General features: G+C 50.4%; 1 protein-coding gene across 1 annotated transcript in view; it reads right to left on the bottom strand.

Moving 5' to 3' along the window:
- The window catches only part of NCKAP1 (NCK associated protein 1), a 649,223-nt gene that overhangs the window by 175,305 nt on the left and 451,206 nt on the right, over positions 1-22,712 (bottom strand). The window contains exon 23 of the mRNA XM_086955458.1: positions 11,867-11,964. Coding sequence (XP_086811584.1) covers positions 11,867-11,964 — 98 coding nt within the window. The remainder of the gene's footprint in view (positions 1-11,866; positions 11,965-22,712) is intronic.

Here is a 22,712-nt window from a genome sequence, read left to right as displayed (position 1 = left end):
TCTTGCTTCGGCTAGCTCCCGTAATGTTGTTAGATGTTAAGTGTGTCTACAAAGAACAAGCTATTGAAAACACAACCGTGGCCATTATATATATATATATATATATATATATATATATATACATACATATACATACACACACACATATATATACACACACACACACACACACACACACACACACACACACACACACACACACACACACACACATATATATATATATATATACACACACACACACACACACACACACACACATATACATATATTAACACACGTACTCCCGACTCAACCGCCACCAGGACGACCAGGAATCAGGATACGGACCACACGGTAGGTAGGAATAAAGTGCTTCTTTATTATCTCAATACAGACATGACGCGTTTCGTCCGGTGCTCCCGGACTTGATCACGACATGTCATGACCCCATAGTGTTTAAATACTGTTCCACAACATAATACACTCCACCCCTGCTCATTCATGGGTATGGAAAACAGACTATATTAGAGACAATACATCAAATGAAAAAAATATATGGAAAAAACATATATATACTTTTTTATTAAAATATATATGCAAAACATCATATATGAGGACATAGGCCAGTGCCTATATATCCAAAATATATGTAAGAACCATAAAACATAGTAAACCAACGGGGGCCAGTGCCCCGTTTCTTCCAATTGTATTCTAATATCATTGAACAAGAAAGAATGTAATTGTCATGATTTCCCCTAGATTATATGTGTGGAACAGGTATAATGACATAATAGTGCAAAACCGCAGGAAAATAAATACTGATGCAAGAAATTCATACAATAATTCATCCGTCTATGAAGCCGATAATATACATTCATCCTGCCATTATCATACGCGCAAACCACAATACAGCTGACCCTCCACCCGCAGACACCAAATAAAAACCAGTAAAACTAAGAAGTAAAACTAGTTAAAATCCAGTAAAAACGGGTTGAAGAATCAACTGTCGCGGCGTCAACACGCATAAAAACAACAGGATAAAACATAAATACATATCAAATACCTCATAAAATCTCACGTGTGTAAAAATGAGAAAGTTCATAATACGACCACTGGTCCCAGTGGACGTTGCTGATCAAAATCAAATGTGTTGCAATTTAACAACAGGAACAACTCAGATGGCTATAAAAAGGTATATAAATCTTCCCCTGTATTCAGACCGTTAGGCATTTTGGTGTCAAACTGCATTATGTATCGACTTTCCAACGGTCGCAGCTTTTTGTCCCTGTTGCCACCCCTTATCTGTTTGGGCACCGCATCTAAAACAAAATAAGTTAGATCTTTAAGATTGTTATTATGTACAAGTTTAAAATGACGGGCCACAGGGTAGTTTGAGTCTGAATTGATGGCACGTAAATGTTGAAAAATACGTGTGGACACAGGTAACTTGGTGCTGCCAATATATTTTATTTTGCAGGTACATTCTAAAACGTAAACCGCAAATTCAGTTTTACAGTTGAAAAAACTGTTCAGTTGATATAAATCAGTTGAGAATGCATCCTGGACCTCCCTTGTATTAATGCCAAATTTACAAGCTCGACAAGAGCTACACTTCACAAATCCTTTTTTCTTTGTTAGCCAATCGCTTTTGGTTGTGGTTTTGGTTTCGGTCTCAGGCATGGCTCTATCCAGGGCATCCCTCATTGATGGAGCTCTTCTATAGGTTATACTAGGAGAGTCCTCTATTTCAGTTGTTAAAATAATGTCAGATTTCAAAATGGGCCAACGTATAGTTATGATTTGTCTAACATGTTTGTGTTGACAATTATATGTTGTTATTAACCTGACAGGAACCTTCCGTTGAAGGTCTGTCACATTGGGACCACTAGAGACATCTGACTGGACCTCATTAGTGTTTTCACCAAACTCAACGGTGTTGAGTTTGGATAGAGATTTCTTAAGGTCCTTTGTCTTATAGCCTCTGGCTGCAAATCTTTGCACAGATACATCTAAACATATTTTTAAGTCATTGCTGTTGCTACAGATACGTTTGATCCTTAAAAACTCCCCGTAGGGTATACTTTTGATTAGATGTCTAGGGTGGGTGCTGCTGGCATGGAGGATGGAACTTCCAGCCGGGGCTTTTCTATGGAGCTTAGTATTAATCGTGTTATCTTTAATGTATATCTCTACATCAAGAAATTCTACTTTCTCCCTATTAATGTTGGCCGTGAAACTGAGATTCATGTCATTGACATTGATCGTGTCCACAAATGCCTGTGCAGATTCAACAGAGCCCTGCCAAACTACACAAACATTGTCGATAAAACGCCACCAAGCAATAACCTTATCAGGAAAGAGCTCCAACAAGATGCGCCTCAGGACATGCTCCTCCCACCAGCCTACATGTAAGCAAGCAAAACTGGGGGAGAAGCATGCCACCATGGCCACACCTCGGAGTTGTTGATATACAGAAGTATTATACACATATATATATATATATATATATATATATATATATATATATATATATATATTCAATTGTGTCTTCTTTGTAGACACACATAACTTTTCACTGCATTGGAGATGAAAATCCGAATTTTAGAGATGTATAACATTCTATCCATCAGAGTGAAAAGATGTACTAAACCCCTCCCCAATTAAATTATCTGGATGAAGGGGCGTGGTGCAAGATAGTCGACACTATTCAGTAGAGCTCCTGCACCTGGGTGCCCAATATCTTTTAGCATCCTGTGTCCAGTGAGGTTTCAGTCCCTGAAAAAACACAGCGCTGAAGAGCAGGTGTTGCCTTGATTCTGGCAGAGCAGCCATCAGAGGAACAAGTGCTTGGAGGGGCAGAGGTCGCAGGTCAATTCTGAGTAGGACCAATTGCAAAAAGGGCTGCACCCTGGAGCTATACTTGGGCCTAAATGTGGCAGCTAAGGACTACTACTTCTGGGGAGTATACTGGCTTTCAGTGTGCATGAGGCAGACCAGACTGACTTTTGCAGAGGAAAGTGCAGCACTGGGGGAACCCACCACTTGCCATATATATTTTGAGTGGAGATGCAGCATGAGGCCTCCGACCGAGAAGATGGCTGGCAGCCCGGCACTAGGGTGTGAGCTGCAACAAGGGTTCGAGGTGGTTGTGTGACTATTTGGTGCAAGGAGAGGAATTCTCCCTCCCTTGTCTCTTGGTGCTTTGTGTTGCCTAGTGCATAAGCATGACCCCACCGGCCCAACTACAGCAAGGAGATGATTCATGCAAGGTTAGGAACTCTCCACGTCCCCTCCCAGGGATGCTGCAGACATCTGCGCCACCCACTTTTGTTTTTGTGTGGCCAGTTGGTTTGAGAAGTAGGAGCCTGGCTGTCATTGTTAGTGGGGGCTATTTACATCTGTACTTTGTGAAGGTCACACATGCAGATACGTTGGCCCTGCTTGGAACCACACCTTTCTCTCCTTTTTGAGGGCGGTTCAGAGCCACAGCAAGGAGACACTGAACCTGGAAGATGAGAGACTGCTTCTGCCGATCTCAAGTGCGAGACCGGGCAGGTTTGGTGAAAAGATTCTGCCTTCCACAGTTGCATCACCCCGCTGGGACATGGGATAACTCTACCCAAGCAGGGCAAGCTTGGCAGGTTCACCAAGCTCCTATAGTAAGGTGGAGGACCTCAACTGAATCAGGATCCATACCAGATGGGCGCTATGAGCCACTATGAGCTCTGAAGCAATACTGCAAGTGATCTATTGCGCCAGACATGCCCTAGCAACAACAATCAGGGGACTGATGTGTCACTTCTCCATCAGGACATTTGCAACAAGACCAGCCTTGCCAATGAGATCAATGAGGCAGAAAGCTGCATAATGACCCTGGAAAATATTCTTGCTATGCTTCAACAGATCGTTCTGAAGTTACGAAGTTCTGTGGGCCTAATTGCAGCCAGGATAGCAGACAGGGCAGATTGCACCAGAAAAACTGCAATTATTTGGGATTCTCAGAAGGTGTTAAGGTACCCCACTGGGAGAAGTTTCTGGAGTTCTAGATGCATGTTTTCCTCCTGTTGGAACAGACTTCTTGCTTCTTTCTGAATGAGCCAGCACACAGTGCACTCATGTAGGGCGGCCACCAGGGAGCTCCCCACTGATCCATCAGAGCTAGTTTTTTAAAATATTGAAGTAGAACGCTCATCTTGTGGACTGTGAGGGGACTGGTAGAAGTCAAGTATCAATCAATCAATCAATCAAGGGATTGTAAGCACGCTACTCACCCGTGAGGGACTCAAGGCGCAGGGGAGAGGGGGTAGGGGAGTGCAGTTTCTTTCAGCTGAAGAGCCAGGTCTTGAGCATCTTCCTGATGGTGTTCAGGGAGGGGGAAGAGTCTGATGTCTGCTGGTTGCTCGTTCCAGGTCTTGGCTTCAATGTGAGAGAACAATCTTCCACCTGCTCTGTGGATCCTGTGGGGGGGGGGGGGCAGTGTTCAGCCAGTGCGAGGTTGGATGATCGCAGGCTTCTTTTGGGTACGTGGAAGTTTATTCTGTCGTCGAGGTATTTGGGTCCGTTGTTGTGCAGGCATGAGTGAGGATTTTGAAGGAGACTCTTCTCCATGCAGAGCCAGTGGAGTCGCCACAGGTGTTGGCTGATGTGTTCGCGCCGTGGGATACCAAGGATGAGTCTGGCCGCGGTGTTCTGTATTGTTTGCAGAGTAGGGACTTGATGCCGGCATAGAGTGCGTTGCCATAGTCGAATTTGTTGGTGATGAGTGTGTGGATGGCTGTTTTCCTCAACTCGGGGAAATCCATTTGAATGTCTTTCGGAGGGTGTTGAAGCAGCTGGACGGGACTGCGTTGACCTGACGGTTCATGGTGAGTGAAGAATCGAGTATGATGTCTAGGTTCTTGGCGTGGTCTGCAGGGGTGGGGGGGGACCTCCGAGGGCGGTGGGCCACCAGGTGTTGTCCCATGCTGAAGGGGTTTTTCCAAGGAAGAGGATTTCAGTCTTCTGTTTTAGGAAGCTGTTGGTCATCCAGACTGCGACTTCTTGCATTCCTTTTTGGAAGTTGAGTTTTGCGGAGGTGGGGTCTTTGGTGAGGGAGGTTGAGCTTGGTGTCGTCGGCATAGGATACGATGTTAAGGCCGTATTGTCGGACGATGTCTGCGAGGGGGGCCAAGTAGATGTTTAAGAGGGTCGGGCTCAAAGATGACCCCTGTGGGACCCCACAGGTGATTTCCGTGGGGGCGGAGAGGAAGGGCAGTAGTCTGATCCTTTGGCTTCTTCCGGTGAGGAACGAGCGGATCCAGGCTAGGGCAGTTCCTTGTATGCGGCGTTGTATAGTCTAGCGGACAGTGTGCGGTGAGAGACGGCGTCGAAGGCTGCAGACAGGTAGAGGAGGATGAGGGCTGGGGAGTGGCCTTGGTCCAGGAGGATGCGGATGTCGAATGTGGTGGCAAATAGGGCGGCCTCGGTGCTGTGGTTGGCTCGGAATCTGGATTGGGACTGGTCGAGGACGGCGTGCTCTTCAATGAATCGTGTCAGTTCCCTGTTGACTATCTTCTCTGCCACTCTGGCTGCTAAGCGAGATGGGCCGGTAGCTTTTGAGGTCAGTGGGGTCGGCCGTGGGCTTCTTGAGCAGGGGCCTGACTTTGGGGCGCTTCCAGTCATCTGGGAAAATGCCTGTTTTGAAGGTGGTGTTGATGGTGTGTTGCAGTTGGGGCGCAATGGTGTCTGCGGTAGATGTGCGGGGGTCAGGGGCCCCCCCCACCCCCCGAGTCAATCCCTTTCATGGCTGTGGCTTTGTCCATGGTCGTGATAGGTGTCCAGTTGGAGATGGTGGGCTGGCTGGTGTCTTGAGGAGGCGGGGGGCTGGCTGAGGTGTCCTGTGGGTGGTCGATGAAGTTGTCATAGTGTGTTCTGATCTGGAGGTGGAAGTAGGTTCCGAGCTTGTCGCAGAGGTCTTGTGACGGGGTGATGTCTGTGGCTTTGCTGTGTGGGTTGGTGAATTCCTTAATGACATTGAAGAGTTCTTTGGAGTTGGTGAGTATTTTGCTGTTAAAGTTCCTTTTGGTTGTTCTGATTTGGTTGTGGTAGTCCGTCATGGCGTGCTTGTAGGTGGAGTAGTTGTCGGTTGACTTGGTGTTGCTCCAGTTCTTTTCCAGGCGTCTGCAGGCGTCTGCAGGTGCGCCTGGCTTCTTGGAGGTCGGCGGTGAACAAGGCAGCTTTTCTGGGGCGTTGTTTGCTGGGGTTGCGTAGAGGGGAGAGCGTGTCTGCGCAGTTGGAGATCCACATGTGTAGTTCTCTGGCTGCGGTATTCGCGTCGGATGCCCAGGTGTGGTTGTCTCGGGAGAGGGTGGAGTTCAGTTGCTAGTTGGTGACCTTGCTCCAGTTCCTTTGCGGCGGGCTGGTTTGGGTGCTTTGGATTTATCAACGGTGAAGTGGACGCAGTGGTGGTCGCTCCAGGGTGGCTGCGTTGTGTGGCGGAAGTGGACACGGTTTCTGCAGCGAAGATGTGAACGAGGGTGTGTCCTGCTCTGTGTGTCGGTGTGTTGACGAATTGGTTGAGTCCGATGCTGGCAAGGTTGTCACGGAGGCTGGTGGAGTTCGGCTCGCTGGCATTGTCGAGGTGGAAGTTGAGGTCTCCAATGAGTATGTAGTTCATTGATTCGATGGCTTGGGGTGTGATGAAGTTGGTGGTGGCGAAAGGTGTCCGGGGGGTCTGTAGATAAGTGTTCCATGGATGTGGTCTTAGAGGTGGTGTAGATGTGGAAATGCAGGTGTTCGCTGGAGGGGAAGGTTTCGCTGGAGGTGGTGAGCAGGAGGGTGCTTTTGTAGACTATGGCGAGGATTCCTCCCGGGTGGTTGGGGCGGTCCTTACTCCATCCAGGATGGCAGTGTTGATGTCGGGGGCGGAGGCGATGTTGGTCCAGGTCTCTGTGAAGAAGCCGATGTCGGGCGAGAGAGAGTCGAGTAGGTTCCAGGTTTTGATGGCGTGTTTGTGTACGGAGCGCATGTTGAGGAGGATGAAACGGAGGGCGTCGTCGGTGCTGGCGTTAGTGGTGTTGCGGGTCGGGGTGGTGGTGAAGGTCCCGTGGCAGCGGAGGCAGGAGAACTGGCCACGGGTCATGTGCGGTGGGGCCTGTTGGCAGATTATGGGTCTACCGGGGTTGAGAGAGAGGAGTGCGGTAGGGTTGTAGCGATGGACGGCAGTAGATCCAGGGTCCCTGGCGCTCGTAGTGGTCGGCTTGTGGACAAGCGCAGTTGGGCTTGCCTTAGGCGCGCCAGCGGCGCGACCACGCAGTGGCCACCATTAAGTAGGTAAGGGGGAGGGACAAGCAGCAGGGAGGCGGGAGCGGCTGAGTACAGGGGGTGGGGCCGCAGGGGCAGAAGCAGCAGGAGAAGGAAGCGGCGCAAATGGGCACAACAGTGGTATGCAAGTGAATAAAAGTCACAAAACGATACCAGAATTACAATTACAAGACAGTGGCAGAAATAAGACATGACAATACCAGGAATTACGAGAGAGCCCCAAGGGGGCGTGGGGGTGAGAGTCAGGCTGGCAGGGCACATGAAAGGAACACTGGCAGGCAAGGGGTCTCAAACGCTCCCAGGAGGGGGATCGAGGCTCAATGGCAGAGAAGAATGAGCGGAGCTGCTGGGGAGAAGTATGCCTTTGACCAAGGGTCAGAGGTTAAAATCGGGAATAAATCGAGAAAATCCTTATTTTTCTGGACTACATACGGTTAGCGCAGACCTGGAGGAAATCGTTTGAATAAATGAAGCAAAAGCTGAGGGCAATGCACCTTTACCCAGCCAAACTAAAAGTTCTACTTCAAGGGAAAGCCATAATTTGTAAACATCCTGCTCAAGCTTGGAAGTGGGTGAAGGATGCAACCCCCACTTGAGCGAGTAGGGAAGCCATGGGACTGACGCTGCGGGACAAACCAAAGAATACCAGTGATGGAACGTTCTTCCACATTTTGTGGGAATGCCAGATCATACGCAAATACTGGACAAGGGTGTTTGGGTGTATGGCGGAGGTGCTGGGCCACAAAAGTGATCTGGAGGGAAAACGGTGTTTACTTAATATATGGGGACCGATGGATCTCAACAGCAAGGAGAAACTGTGGGCGACATTGGGGCACATGATAGCTAAACATAATATTGCAAGATTGTGGGGAGCGAGAGAGGCCCCAACGCTGGCCTTGTGGAAGCAAGGTATCTACTGGTGTATGTTCTGAGAAAAAAACTGTTTATGTGTCCAGGGGGTGCTGAAATAAATGGTCACAAGTATGGGCGAAATGGAAAGCATATTGTGGTGCAATATGTACTCCCCCACTGCTCCCTAACTTCCCTGCCCTTGATGAAGAGATGCCACCTCATTAATGTACATTCCACAGTTGAGCGGCTCTACTGGCTTAATGTAACATTGCAATCTCCTGTCAGAGACCTGTAAGAACTATTTTTGTGACTAACATGCTATTGTATCTTTGAAATTCTGCCTTCAATAAAAAGAGTTATATATATATAAAAAAAAAAAAAAAGAAAAAGAATATCAGTTGATGAGTGGGGCCCCTGCACGACACCAGCGTTCCTTCTAATAGAGGAACTGAACCGGGTCCGGAGTGACATGGTGTCAATTCATCTAAGATTAATGAAGGGGCGATGGGGAAGCCCTCCAACTTCTCAAATCAGGAGCAGGTACTAACTCCACAGAAAGGACTGGAACCACAATGCTTATGTAACATGGTGCTTACGCAATTAGAGTTGTTTTATACTTCGTTTAATCAATGATTGGGAAGAAGGATGCTTCTGGGTGGGAAGAGTATATTTTGTCGGGTAGTTTGGGTCGAAGTAGTTTTCTATGTTTCATGTGTTCTTACAGCGCACAGCAACACTACGATTATTTTATTTTGAGAGTTTTATATAGCGCTGGCTAGACCCAGAAATATCATAGCGCTTTACATAAGGTTCCACAGAAATTACAAAATTACATCACTTACACGTTACATCAGTTACTAGAAAAACATTTCAATAGAGTAGAAGACAATATAAATAGAGCTTAGAAGGGTAAGAGTGCGGGGTAAAGGGGTAGGAGGCTGATAGGATGGAGAGATAAAGGAGAGTCTGCCCAAAGTCTGGCTGGGTAGATGATGGCCAAGGGGGAAGTCCACAGCCCATCTCCTCTTTAGCTATCGGGTAGCTTCACCAGGCATCAGCCAAACAGCTCGTCTCAACAGGAAAGCAAAGAGGAGGGATAAATGGAGCGTAAAGGAGAAAGGGGGTGGAGTAAAGGGGTAGGAGGGAGAATACAATGGAGAGACGAAGTAAGGGCTGTCCAAAGACCAGCTGGGTAGGTGATGGCTGAAGGGATTGTCCACAGCCCATCTCCTCTTCAGATATCAAGTAGCTTCACCACGCATCGGTCAAAAAGCTAGGTCTTCAGGGTCAGAGGTGGGTTCACAGATTCAGGAGACAGGAGTTAATACCGAACAAGAAAATCAAGACCCAAAAAAGACTAACCAGAGTTGGGAAACCACAGGAAGGATACAGCAGTGGAGAAACTGACAAAACATATGTCCAAAGTCCGGCTGGGTAGGTGACAGCCATAGTGGTCTCTCCTTTAGCTGTCGGAGCAGCTCCACCGGGAATCGGCCACGTGATTCGTGTTCAGCCGGCTTAGTGTGAAGATCAGGACGTGACCGACGCTCCTTGAGTCCAGAGACAGGCGAGTGTAGAAAACGAGGGTGGCAGGATAGGAAAGGGAATGAGGATAGGCTGCCATGTTATAGTCAGGCAAGTTGAGTCAGATTGATCTCATGGGGGCCAACATTGGGTCAGGCAAGAGATCCTGCCCCTGGTGTTCCATTCAGCCCGTCCACAGTCTCAGGTGGGCATCTGCATCTCCATGGCACTCATAGCTGCAATATTTTCGGTGTTTAATGTGTCAGGCATTAGGCCTCTGGCGGCCATCTTAGGATCAGGCAAGTTATAGTTTCAGGGGTTACCCCCCCCCCTGAGCTTGAGCTTAAGCCCCTCTTAGAGCAATTCCCGTCACATAGGGCCCACGTATCTACCTTGTGTAAAGGTGCCCATCCGATCGCTTGTGCAATGTTGTAAACACAACAAGATGAATCATGCAGAGACTTCTGTTGTAGAAGAGAAGGTTAATCACAGCACAGGAACAAACGTGCATCCCACCATCTGGCCAGGCTCCAACTGCCTCAGCTGGAATACTAGCCAGGTAACAAGCAAGAAAGAATATTCACAATATTCTAAAGAAGGAAACAACAAAAGACATGGAGAACAGACTAGACAATGCAAACAAAGTAAAATCATATTTACAACATGCAACCCTTTGTGGGTAAGAGCTTCACTTGGGTCGCCATTTTGAAGTCAGGTGTGCTGTGTCGAAGTTTGATTATAATCAAAAAGAGCCCCCCTAGTGATAAGGCAGTCAAGGAGCCCCCCGTGCCCCCTGGTCCCCGCTCACCGCACTTCACTCACCGGTTCAGGGCACGATCAGGAGCTTTCGGAGCCTCGAATGCAGGCCTACCGACTACGGCACTGAATGTGCCAGCCACCTCCATCAATCACCCACTGTGTCCCCCGGCACTCTCCTCTGCTGCATGAGGGCCAAACAGGAGTTTCCGTGGCTCACAAGTCTTCCACTATGCTCAGAGTCACTGCTGCCACTTGCGCGTAGTGTCACAGGGTGGAGGACCCTACCAGGCCCACCTTCAGCGCAGTCTTGGTTCCCCAGAGGGTCTCCAGTGCTCCACCGCACTCCAGATGCCGCAGCGGGTTCTCTGTGTCGCCCCCACAACGGGCCCTCCACCTAAGGCTTCACCGACGCCATCTTGATACCACAGTGGCCGCCGGTCAGTAGTCTGATCTACGGCAGTCCTCACCGCTGTGGCATATCAGCAGCGCCGACAGCTCTGCTGATTACCTCCATTGTTCCGGATCAAATCAAGTATTTTGGCGGTCCGTTTGGTAAGTCCTCAGGCACGTTTTGATGCTTTTAAGATGGTAGTCTAACAATGGTCAGTCGGAGTACAAGCTATAACGCAGTCCGCACTTCCTCAAAACGGACAACGCGGGGATGGTTGGCAAGGTACTGTGTTGCGACACACTGGGTCGTCAGCCAAGTCGGAGGATAGGAGCTTGAGCCCCGACATAAAGTCACGAAACGCCCAAACCACACGGAGCTCTACGGAGCTGCAGCCATTTTACGAGGCCACTCCCCCCCCCGAGAACAATAAATTACACAGATTACAGATTTTCAGATTACACACTTGCACCACACTCAATACAAGGCAGTCAACTATTAACACTCATACAAAAATGGAGTCACTAAATCTACGATACGAGCCTGAGGGAGAGATTATAAAAGGTAATTCAGTTGCTAAGGGAGGGAGTTCCTGGTGAGAAACCTCAGGAGCAGGGTGGCCAGGAATGGCCGGAGCTGTAAATATGCTGGATACCAATATAGGGTTCCAATCAGCCAGCAGTGGAAGCATGCGTGTGGTGGGTCTTAAGGTGGACTGCAAAATTTGTTCACTGGGCTCCAATCAGCTGAAAAATGGATATTCACAGGTAGAGCTGAATAGCAGCAGGACTCCATGGAGGAGGTAGCGCTGGCATGCAGTATGGACTGAAGGAGGGGGTCCCTGGTGACAAGCCTCAGGAGCAGGAGGCCAGTCAGTGCATCCAACGAATTTTATTTTATATATGCTGTAATAATCTTGTGTAATGTCTGGCATATCGTCTTACAAACTGAAAAAATTACTGAAATTAAGCAAAACTGAACAGGTTCAGGTACAAATCCTATTGCATGAGCATGGGAAGAACAAAGCACTCAACATCACAAAAACGGAAATTAATTTACCTTAAGTTCAGCCACCTGTGATGAAATATGCCACATCAGACTTTCACTGAGAAATTTCATACCGTATGGACCCAACAGTTCGGAAAGTGCCCTCATTTCTAGAAAAGTAAAAAAAATGTTCCACAATCTAAAATGTTGACTAAAAACAACATAATAAAGATACCTCAAATTTTATCTTGCTTGTACAGAGAGATTTCTAATTTTGAACGCTGAATAACCAAAATGCTTCCTGGCCCCAACTTTTCCTACTACGCATTTCATCCCTTCCAAAATTAACTCTCATAGCCAGTGCTTAATTGGAGCTGGTGGTTTCCAGGGCTCGGCACCAGCACTTCATTCCTAACACCAGCACTTATGATAGTCTGCCACATGGTGGCACTGGTTTGTTCTATTTAGAGATGAGCATAACAAAAGTTGTTAATTAATTCAATATATGTTCAAAATAACTAATACCTGCCACCCAAGTCATTCTTATAGCTTTGGGAGCCTCTAATAGTCTCAAGTGTCACACTTGTAGGTGTGTGATGGTTAGCAGGTGTTTTTGTACTGTGATCAGCAATACTGTTAGGGGCAGTGGGTGGTGCAAGCTGCAGTGGTCTCCTGAGGAGGGCCCTGGCATTTTTTCTTTTTACTTTCTTTTTATTGTTTTTTTAGGTTAAACACACAGCATCGGTGGCAACAGTACATATAATCTTCAGTGCATACTGTTTTCAACTGTTTCAGCAGGTTGATATAATTTATAGCATTACATGACAGTGATTACTTTCTCATTTCAAAGAGCAGGCAACTACCCGCAGCATATTTACTTATTATTATTATTATTTTTTTTTTATTAGGTTTCTGACATGTTGTGCCCCTTATTTTTGTTGAATAATTCTCCCATCCACCACATTCGCCGTTACCCTTTTTTTTGTTGTTACGCTTAAACGTTATACAACTGTGAGAACTCCCCAACCTCCAGCCCCCAACCTCGCCCCCCCCCCCCCCACACTCCCCCATCCCCCCCTGCTGCCGGGTCCATAAAAAGAGAAAAGAACAAAAATATAATGTCCGAGTCACGAATTCCCTATGTTGGGTTGCCGTGTGTCCCTTCGTCCTGAACTGGATCTCCCCCCGTCCTATGAGCTCAGACTCCGAACTGCCCTGTGTCGGTTGAGTGTCCTGTCCCACCAACTCTTGGAACATTGCCCCCCAAGCCAGCAAGACCTCAGGTAGTTTGCCATCCCTTTTCAGTTTTTTTTCAGTTTTCAGTTTTTTTCCAGTTTCGCATGTGCCCTTCCTCAGCCAATGCCCACTCCTGTAGGTCCGCCCTCCATTTCAGCAGCGTCGGCCCTGTGGGGACAACCAATGGATTGCATTACGACGCCGGGCTGTGACCAGGCCTAACATTAGGAACCGCCTGCTTACTTTCCGTTTGGGATCCTGGGGGATAAAGCCTAGGAGGCAAGCACTTGGGTCCATGTCCACTATCCACCCCGTCACCCTTGTCAGAACCTCCAAAACCCAGTAAGACTGGAGCACGGGGCACTCCCGAACCATGTGTATAAAATCCGCTTGTGCACTACGACATCTCGGGCAGTGGGAGTCTCTGGTACTATCAATGGCCTGAAGCCGTTTGGGCGAGAGGGAAGTCATGTGTATAATATTATACTGGATTTGCTTAAAGCGGTTGCTCACTGACACCTTCCTCACACCTTCATGTATTTTTTCCCACTCTCGGGGGGTAATTTCCTGCGGACACGCCTGCTGCCACTTATCCTCCACCGTCAGGGGTCGCAACTTTTTGTCCTCCCGTAATGCCCTGTATAAGTGAGTCACAAATTTATGGCCCCTGCCATCGCCAACATGATGACCAGAGTGCGGGTGTGCACCGGAGCCTCCGGAAACGATGGCCAGAGCTGCCGCTAGTTTAGCGTATTGTTGGAATTGCCCCGGTCCCAGCTCAAAGGAGGTCACTGCCTCCTGATAGGTAATAAATCTATCATCTGGATAGAGGTCAGCCAGCATCAGGCAGCCCCCCTCCTTCCACTTGCCCATGGACATGACCTGTTCAATCTGGGCAAAGGGTGGCATCAGCCAGAGATCCATGTCAGGGGCGAACGGTCTGACGCGGATCAGGCGCCGTACTACTCGGTCCTATATCGTGGTCACCAGCCGCGCTAGAGGGTGCCCTGGTCTCGTTCCCCCCCCTCCCCCCCTCTGCCAGAGCAGCACTCCCAAATGTCCACTCCCATAAGTACCAGCCATCAAGGACCTCCCCATCAAGGGTACGTATCCAGCCATGCAATAGCATGTTGTAATTGTGATGCAAAGAAATAAAGTTCCAGGTCCGGGACTTCTAAACCCCCAGCGCCCCATCTACGCTTCAGGACCTCTAGACTCACCCTAAATCGCTTCCTGTTCCACAATAGGAGGACTAATAAGAAATCCAGTTCTCAAAAGACCTGGTGTGGCAGCTCATAAAAGGACCCTTGCATTGTGTACAGACAGCGTGGGAGGAGCACCATTTTGATTAAGGTGATCTTCACCATCAAGGAGAGCTTAAGGGTATCTCAAAAGGTGATACCCCCCTTCAGACCCCGGATTATCCTACCCATATTGTGCTGGAAGAAGGTGGCCGAGTTCCGTCCGATCCAGATCCGCAGATAGCGAAGTGTATTGTCCACCCACGGGAGTCCTATCTCCGGGAATTGGACCCCCTCCCAGTCGGACCGTTCCCCAATCACGTAGAGCTGAAATTTTACTTTGTTCACCACAAGACCAGAAGCCACCGCAAACTGTGATGCGGTCATCAGGGTCGGCAACGACTGTGTCGGCTGATTTAGATATATCAGCGCGTCGTCTGCATATAGGGACACCAAGTGCTCCATATCCCCCACTCCCCACTCGAATGCCCTGACCCTCTAGTACCGTGCGGAGATGACATGCCAGCGGTTCGATTGCCAGAGCAAAGAGGAAGGGCGAGAGAGGGCACCCTTTGACGCGTCCCTCTCGTTATGGGGATTCCATTGGACACGTATCGCCCCGTGCGGACCCTGGCCACCGGTCGGGTGTAAAGCAGTTGTATCCACTTTACAAACCACCCCCCCAGTCCCAGTTTCAAAAGCACCTTCCAGAGGTATGTCCACTGGATCGAGTCGAACGCTTGTTCAATATCGAGAAATACAAGTGTGTTTTGCTTGGCCCGTCCCCCCAGGGCCTGCATGACATGGGCCAGGCGACTAATATTCCGCAACGTATTCCTGCCCGGAATAAACCCGATTGGTCCTCATGGACCAGTCGCCTAAGGTAGGGGAGGAGTCTGCTGGCCAGCACCTGACTGATAATTTTCAAGTCCACGTGCAGCATGGATATAGGCCTATACGATCCGGGAAGAAGAGGATCTTTGCCCAGCTTGGGGATCATGACTATCGTCGCTGCCCGCATAGAGTCTGGGAGCGAGCCTCAGTCAAGCCTCAGTCGCACTTTCAAGGAGCTTCGGGACCAAAACGCCCTCAAACTCTTTATATAGTTCAGCAGCTAAGCCGTCCATCCCTGGGGATTTCGCCGCCTGCAGGTGGTCTATTGTGGCTCGTAATTCCTCTTCCCGGAGGGCCCCCCCCAATTCCTCCTGTCTGCGTCCACACAGGGCAGCTGCACCCCTCAAGAAATGTTTCCACGCCCTCAGGGTCTGCTGAGGACTGAGACTCTAGGTAAATTTTACATAGATAGGACCGAAAGACATTATTTATCGCCTGTTCAGTATACACCAAATGGCCCATCTCATTCTTCAGTGCCAGAATTGGGTGAGGCTGGGTTTCCACCCGAATTAGACGTGCCAACAGCTTCCCAGCCTTATCGCCCTACGAATACCATCTCCGTTTACTGGCCGTTCTATTAAATTTGCTGAGCGAGGCCCATGTTTCCCCCAACTGTTGGCGTGTGGCCGTCCACTCCGGCTGACGTTCCTCGTCTGTGGGAAAGTCTTTTTTCCAGCACTGCCAGACGGTCCTCATATTTGCGGAGGTCCCGTTCTAGCACCCTTTTTACCCCTACTTCCGTAGACAAACAGATCCCCCGAAGAACCACTTTCATGGCATCCACTCATTCGCCCTGGTGCTAGCTGAGCCCCAATTCACCTCCAGATACCTCTCGAGCCCCTGCGAAATCGCTTCTTTATAGGTAGGGTCGCTCAAGGCTTCTGTGTGGAGTCTCCAGAGCGGGATCTTGGGCCGTGGTCTGCAGATCAAATACGTGAGCAGGAGCGGGATGTGGTCGGACAAGTAGCGACCCAAATATGGAATCTCCCCTATGTGATACATTGCCGTTCCCTGGAGGAAGAAGTAATCCAATCAACTATGGGTATTGGCAGCAGGCGTGTAACACGAATACACCCGTTGGGCCGGGTTGCGGTGCCTCCATACATCTAACAGGCCATAACTCTGGAGCATCTGGTTCATCACCTCCCTCATCTTAGGCTTGGCGTCTAATTTAGGGGGGAATCTATCTAGTTCTCCATCAAGGGCACCGTTAAAGTCCCCTGCGACAAGTAGCTCCGTGTCCAGATCCAACCTTGTCAGATCCAACCTTCCCAGCACCCGACCCAGAAACTCCCCGTCATAGATGTTCGGAGCATAAACATTCACCAAGCATACACTGCGACCATCTAACATCCCCACCACTATCGCAAACCTGCCCACCGTATCCAGTGTAGTGTGCAGAGCCTTAAAAGGGACTCCCGGTGCCCACCATATCAATGCACCCCTGGCGAACCCGGAGTAAGACGTGGTGAAAAATTGCCTCCGCCACCTACGCTGGACATACTTAAGACAGTCTCCCCAAAGGTGTGTCTCCTGTAGGAATGCAATGCTGACCCCATAGCGCCGGAGGTAGGTGGCCACCCTAATTCGCTTAATCATATTGAGCCCCCTAACATTCCATGTTACCAATTTGTACTTATCACCTGCCATGAGTCAGTAGTCCATGATATCGCAGTACCCAGCTCGCATACAGATGACCCCCCCACCACAGTGCAATGTGACCCTCCAAATAAAAATGGACAACCTATACATCCCCGAACAAGGTTACACTTAGGCCCGGCAGCATCCCCCCCACAACCAAAACATGGATCTCCAACACCCCCCACCCGCAGGCGGTTGTACTGCATCTCCTAATCCGATCCTGGTCAGAAGACTCTGAACCCCGCCCCAAAGCTCCACCCTCCCCTTTAAACCACCCCCCCTCAACTTGTACTCAATGAATAGAAAAAAGGAAAAACACAACAATGATATGTGTAGCTGTCCAGAAGGGTCTCCCTCCCCTTACTTGGATGTTCAGCCGACTGACTGGTGCCACGCAGCCCTGCCCGACCAATGGTCTAGCCGGCCGCCTCAGCACTCTACAGTCGGTCAGTTAATTCTATGCTCGGCACAATAGTGTAGCCACTGTAAAAGAAAACCCCCAGGTTTCCAGCACCCCTCCTCTTTTTGTCCCCCCAGTCCTCAGGAGAACAACCCCCTCCACAAGTCATTCGGGCCTGTACAGCTCCCCCCGGGTCGGAGAATAAAGGTACTCACATAGCCCAAGACCTCATGCATTTCGCTCTGGCCACCAGGTCCATCAGTCATTTGTCACTTGCAGGGTCAACAGCCGGGCTAGGGGCATACCCCGAATCCGACTTGTTTCTTGTACCAGACACAATGGGGAGAACTGGTTCTGGGTTGGGATCGTCTCAAGTTCCGTCCGGAGAGTACCATCCGGGCCCACTGGGATATGTCCGCTTTCTGCGATAGCACGTCCTCCCATGGGTTGACCTCCCCCTCCGCGCCGTTGTCCGCTTCGACGTCTCTGCTCCTGCCAGTCCTGTGTGAGGCCGTGGCCCGCCAGGCCCAGAGAGTCCATCCAGTCGTCCGCATCCGACCGAGGGTCGAAGAAATGCGTCTTGTCGCCGTGTTGCACTTGAAGCCTGGCCAGGAAGAGCAGGCTATATTTAATGTTCTGACTTTGCATCCGTCTCTTAACTCGTAGAAAGTCGTTCCGGAGATCCTGAACCTTCCTCGTATAATCGGGGAATAGATGGATGTCATGATTGTCAAATTTGGGCGGACCTGTTCTGCGAATGTGTTGAAGGATCAAGTCCCGGTCCCTGAAGTTAAAGAACCAGGCTATGATGGCCATAGGTGGGGAGCCCGGCTTCGGGACGGTCCAAGAGTTCTGTGAGCCCTCTCCACTGCAAACAATTTGGATAATTGCAGAGTCGGAAAAACCTTGCCAATCCAGTCCTCAAGAACAGGTCTGCCACCGGCCCTTCTGTCCGCTCTGGAAATCCTAGGAAACGAAGGTTGTTCCTCCGGGACCGCCCCTCTGCATCCTCCGCCCGATCCTCCAACCGGGCCGTATGATCCTGGAGAGCCACGACCGTCTCCCTCAGCTGACGGACCTCGGCTTGTAATACACTCAAGCACCCCTCCGTGGTGGTAACCCTGTCCGCCACCTTCCGGAGGTCTAGGCGCAGATGGTCAATGTCCATGGCCATCCCGTCCATTTTGGTTTCCAACGCCACCCTGGAGTCGCGAATTGCAGCTAAGATATAGGCTTTGTCCCGGGCTGCTGTATCCTGGTGGGCCTCCATCTCTCGGACTACTCTGGGGCGTTCCGCCGTCGTGGGGCCTGGGACCGTGTATTGCACAATCTTATTTGCCTGGGCTCCCCTTGTCTGCTGGTCCTTTCCCATAGTGGCGCGACTGCCCGAGGGCGTCTCAGAGGGCAGCTCGCGGGAGTCGCGAGTGTCCAGCGCAACCACAGCTGTGACCACCTCGCAAGTCTCGGCCAGACTCCGGAGGCAGCCACGCAGATTCCGTCGGTTTCGGCCACAAATCCGCATCCACGCCGTCCAGGCCTACTCTCACACCATCTCCAGGCCTCGTCGGCGGAAGTCGCATCGACACACGGCTGCAGCCCTATGGTATGATAGCGCTCGTCAGGAATATACTGTCCTCCATGGCGCTTCACTCCACACCCCGGCCCTGCGGATATCCCACTCCCAGGCTCCAAAGTCTCGCTCTCCTGGCAACCGTGGATACTCTCCCCGCTGGTCCATCCCGTCACTGAATCGGGGACCTCCGGGGCACCGAACTGCAAAGAGGGGCAGGGGGGTCTCTCCTCAATATGGGTAATCAAACTTGCAGGCTTCCACGTCTCCCTCAAGCAGCAGGAGCCGCGGCGTCGGCGGACCACACCTCACCAGCCGTGTGGGCCTATCTCTTCCAATCGCCCCCCTCCAAATGCCAGCAGTCCAGGATTATCTCACCCCTGAAGTTCCACTGGGTACAGCCGCCCCATAGGGGTCGAGGGGGGACAAACGACACCCAGGCAGTCCGGTCCCAGCGGGTACTGTTCTTACCGCGGGCCCTCCCGGCGTCCTCCAACAGGTGCAGCCAGGGCGCGAGTAGGCCGCTCCACACCAGCCTTACGTAGGTGCGGACGCCGAGGGACCGCGGAGATCCACCCGCCGGTCCCTCTTCGTCTCCGCCGGTCACCCACACTGCCCCGCCGGGGGCCAGCACTCTGCTCTGTCCTCTCACGCAGGGACTCCGCCAACCCTCAGGGCTTCAGCGATTGCTCAAGCCCCTCACTCGCTCCGCAACACGTCGGCCGCCATTTGCAGGCCGCAGGCTCTGGCGGTTCCGCCGCGGGCCACCTGGCGTAGCTCTATCAGGGGTGCGGATTACCACACTGCTGCGGCGCTGTGGAGGTCCAGGGGGGCTTCTCACCCCAGGAGCTGTGCTAAAAAGTTTTAAAGTGCCAGGATTTTGAAGGATTGTGGAAGCATTGGGCAGGAGCTGAACGAGAACACGTCTAGCCGGCCATTTTGCTAAGCCACGCCCCCGAGGGCCCTGGCATTTATGTTTTTTTTTTTAACAAATTAATCACTGAATAAACCATCCACTCACTCTCTCGCCCCCTCACTTCTTCACACGTGTTGCTGTATGTGAGAAAGTGGCTCTATATATACTGGACCAGAGTAAGGTACAGTGTGTATAGAGTCCACAAAACCCAGAGGTATAACAGAGGTTAAAGCCAGGTGTGACCTTACTCTCTAAAGTGGTAGCTTGGTCGAGCAGTAAGGCAGTACTAGAGGACAGTGTAAAGCATCTGTTGTACACACTCAGTCAGTAAAAGGATTCACACACTCAAAGACTGAACTCCAGGGCAATTGTTTTTTTATCAAAAGATATAGTTGTTTTATTTCTAGAACCAACAGGCATCAAAAATATGCTGCTCTCAATGAGAGGTCTCAGATGAGTACTTTGCAGAAAGTTAATAAACTTTGGAAAGACAATAGGTACAGGGGTTGCAGTAGGCAACACAATTGTACACACAATTTAGCATTGAGCTCAATGGATACCCCTATATAAACACATGGGATTACTTTGTAGATTACTTTGGTAATTCCAAAACTGCCTCCTAGGTTCAGTCCTGGGGTCTAAGCTGGAAATAGTTCAGCAAAAACGTTTTAGATATTGTGGTGATTTTTCAGGAATACAAAGCTATTTTAAAAGTTCACACTTGGAAACTTTTCAACAGAAATCTGGCAATGTTATCCAATGGGAGAAAATTCAGGTTGCAGGTAAAGTTTGATCTTGTTACTTTTGTAATCCAGTACTGGTCTACTGGGGCCAGCATTGGAGTCTCAACTCAAAACAGGCAAGTAATTACGTTTCAGTATTTCGTATGATTTTTAAAGAATATTTCTAGTTTTCAAAAGTAGACAGAAGAAATTTCATAGAAAAGCAGACAATGGATTCCGATGGAGAAAATACAAGTTACTAGTAAACCCGCTAGGGATTACTTTTGCGTTTCAGCACTGGGCTACAAGGTACAGTACTGGCTCATCTCCTGATTACAGGTGAGTATTTCAGAATTCGGATGATTTTATATGAATATTTCAAGTTTTCAAAAGTAGACACTTGGAAGATTTTTCGAGTCAAACCAGTCAATGTTATTCAATGGCAGGTAAGTGAGTTACCGGTTTCCTGGTGAGTACTCGACGGGTGAAGTTGTGGTTCTGGGCATAGACTCAGGGGTCCCCCAGGGTCAGGTAGGTACAGTTGGTTCACCCTCAGCGGTGCAGGGGCGGCTGGGTGCAGAGGTAGTTAGGCCCAATGTTATCCAATGGGGAACGAGGACTTGCAGGCCACGTGGCTGTGGGAGCTGGGCTCCTGGTCACTTGCTCAGGGCAAAGGGGGAAGCAGGATAGGACGAAGGTCGCATGGCCAGCGGTACTCGGGCGGCTGGGTGCAAGGTGCTTTTGAGCCGTCGGGGGCTTTATGTTATCCAATGGAAAAGGTCATAACGGAACAAAGGGGGCGGAGACTCTCCAGGGGCGACCAGCATGTCGAGAGATAAGTGGGATCTTGGAGCACAGGTAGGTACCCCAAAGGGAGGCACAGGGAGCTGTAGGGCGCCGGGGTGTCTTTGGGTGTCGGAAAAGCTTACCTTCAGCTGGTCTCGGTTGGGGGACCCCTGGTTCTGAGTTTGCAGGTGTCGTCTGGTTAGTTGAGGAGGGTCTTTGGGCACTGGACTTTGGGTCCCAGTCACCGGGGGGACGTCCTCGTGGTCTTGGATCACTCGGGCATGGGCCGGGCACGGCAGGTGCAGAGTGGGCTGGTCCGGAGCTTCCTGGCTGGCATCAGGGGGGTTGTTGCATCAGAGCCTCTGCTGATGGGAGTCCCAGTCTTTAAGAGGGTCAAGGCAGGCAGGTCCTCTGGGTGTCCCAAGGTTGCTGTCCGCAGGAGTTGCTGGGATTTAGGCAGGAGCAGGTTCCAGGATCGACAGGCCTATAGGGCTGGGGCTAAGTCAGTTGTTGTCGTCCTGTTAGCAGCTGCGCGGCGGTTCTTCTTCTTGATCTTCTTTCTTCTTTTGGTATCGGGATATGAGGAAGGAAGTTTCAGGGAGCCCGTAAATACTGAATTTAGGGGTGTTACAGGTAGGGCAAGGGCTGGGGTGGGTATACCCCCTAGCCTGCTACTCTCCTGTGGGAGGGGGACAGGAGCCTAGCTGGGATTGGGCAAGGTTCCCCATCTTCAAGATGGCCAGAGCCCAGGGTCGTGCTTCACCTCATCTCCCCCACCTGAGGGGTGAGGTTGGCACAGGTTGGCACACCCCCCTTCCTGATGTAGTGTTTCCCGCCGGTCTTTCCGCCAGAGTGGGGGCCAGTTGCTGGATACAGCAAATGGTCTGGAGAAGCTCGCAGAGGCTGCATGCCTTTGAAGCTTCCCCATGCCCATCCTGGGGGAGGAGACCTAACACCTCGACCAGGATGTGCATTGTCGCAGGCCCAGGAGAGCGGGGGGCTCTCCACCCAGGGGTCCAGCAACATGTCTGCTGTGTGGCAGCCTCTGCAGCCACTCAGCCCAGACGTGGATTGTAGGTTAGGTTTTCAGAGGCCATCCCTAAGATGCCCTCGGGTGCATTTTACATTATATCCCACACTGGCATCAGTGTGGGTTTAATGTGCTGAGAAGATTGGTACCAAACTTGTCAGTCTTCGGTGTAGCCATTATGGTGCTGTGGAGTTCTTAATGACAACCTCCCAGCACCATATACTCTTAATGGCATCACTGCACTTACAGTGCCCAGGGATGACCCTGGGTACTGTAGGGGCACAGGGCTCATGCACTTGTGCCCACACCTCTGGCATAGAGCAAGGGCACCCAGCTAGAGGGGTTACTGAAGTATGACAGGGCAGTGGGTTCTGTGGGCCTGGCACACAGGGTTGTGTGCCATGTCGACTCTTGGTTTAGCTCTGTACCTAGACACTCAGCCTGCAAAGGTAGTGTGTGGGTGTCAGGGTACAGGGTCCCTG

Source organism: Lissotriton vulgaris, chromosome 2_1 (genome assembly GCF_964263255.1).
Source record: "Lissotriton vulgaris chromosome 2_1, aLisVul1.2, whole genome shotgun sequence".
Taxonomy (NCBI): Eukaryota; Metazoa; Chordata; class Amphibia; order Caudata; family Salamandridae; genus Lissotriton; species Lissotriton vulgaris.
Note: the sequence above shows the minus strand (reverse complement) of the source record. Positions and strands in the feature narration are given on the sequence as shown.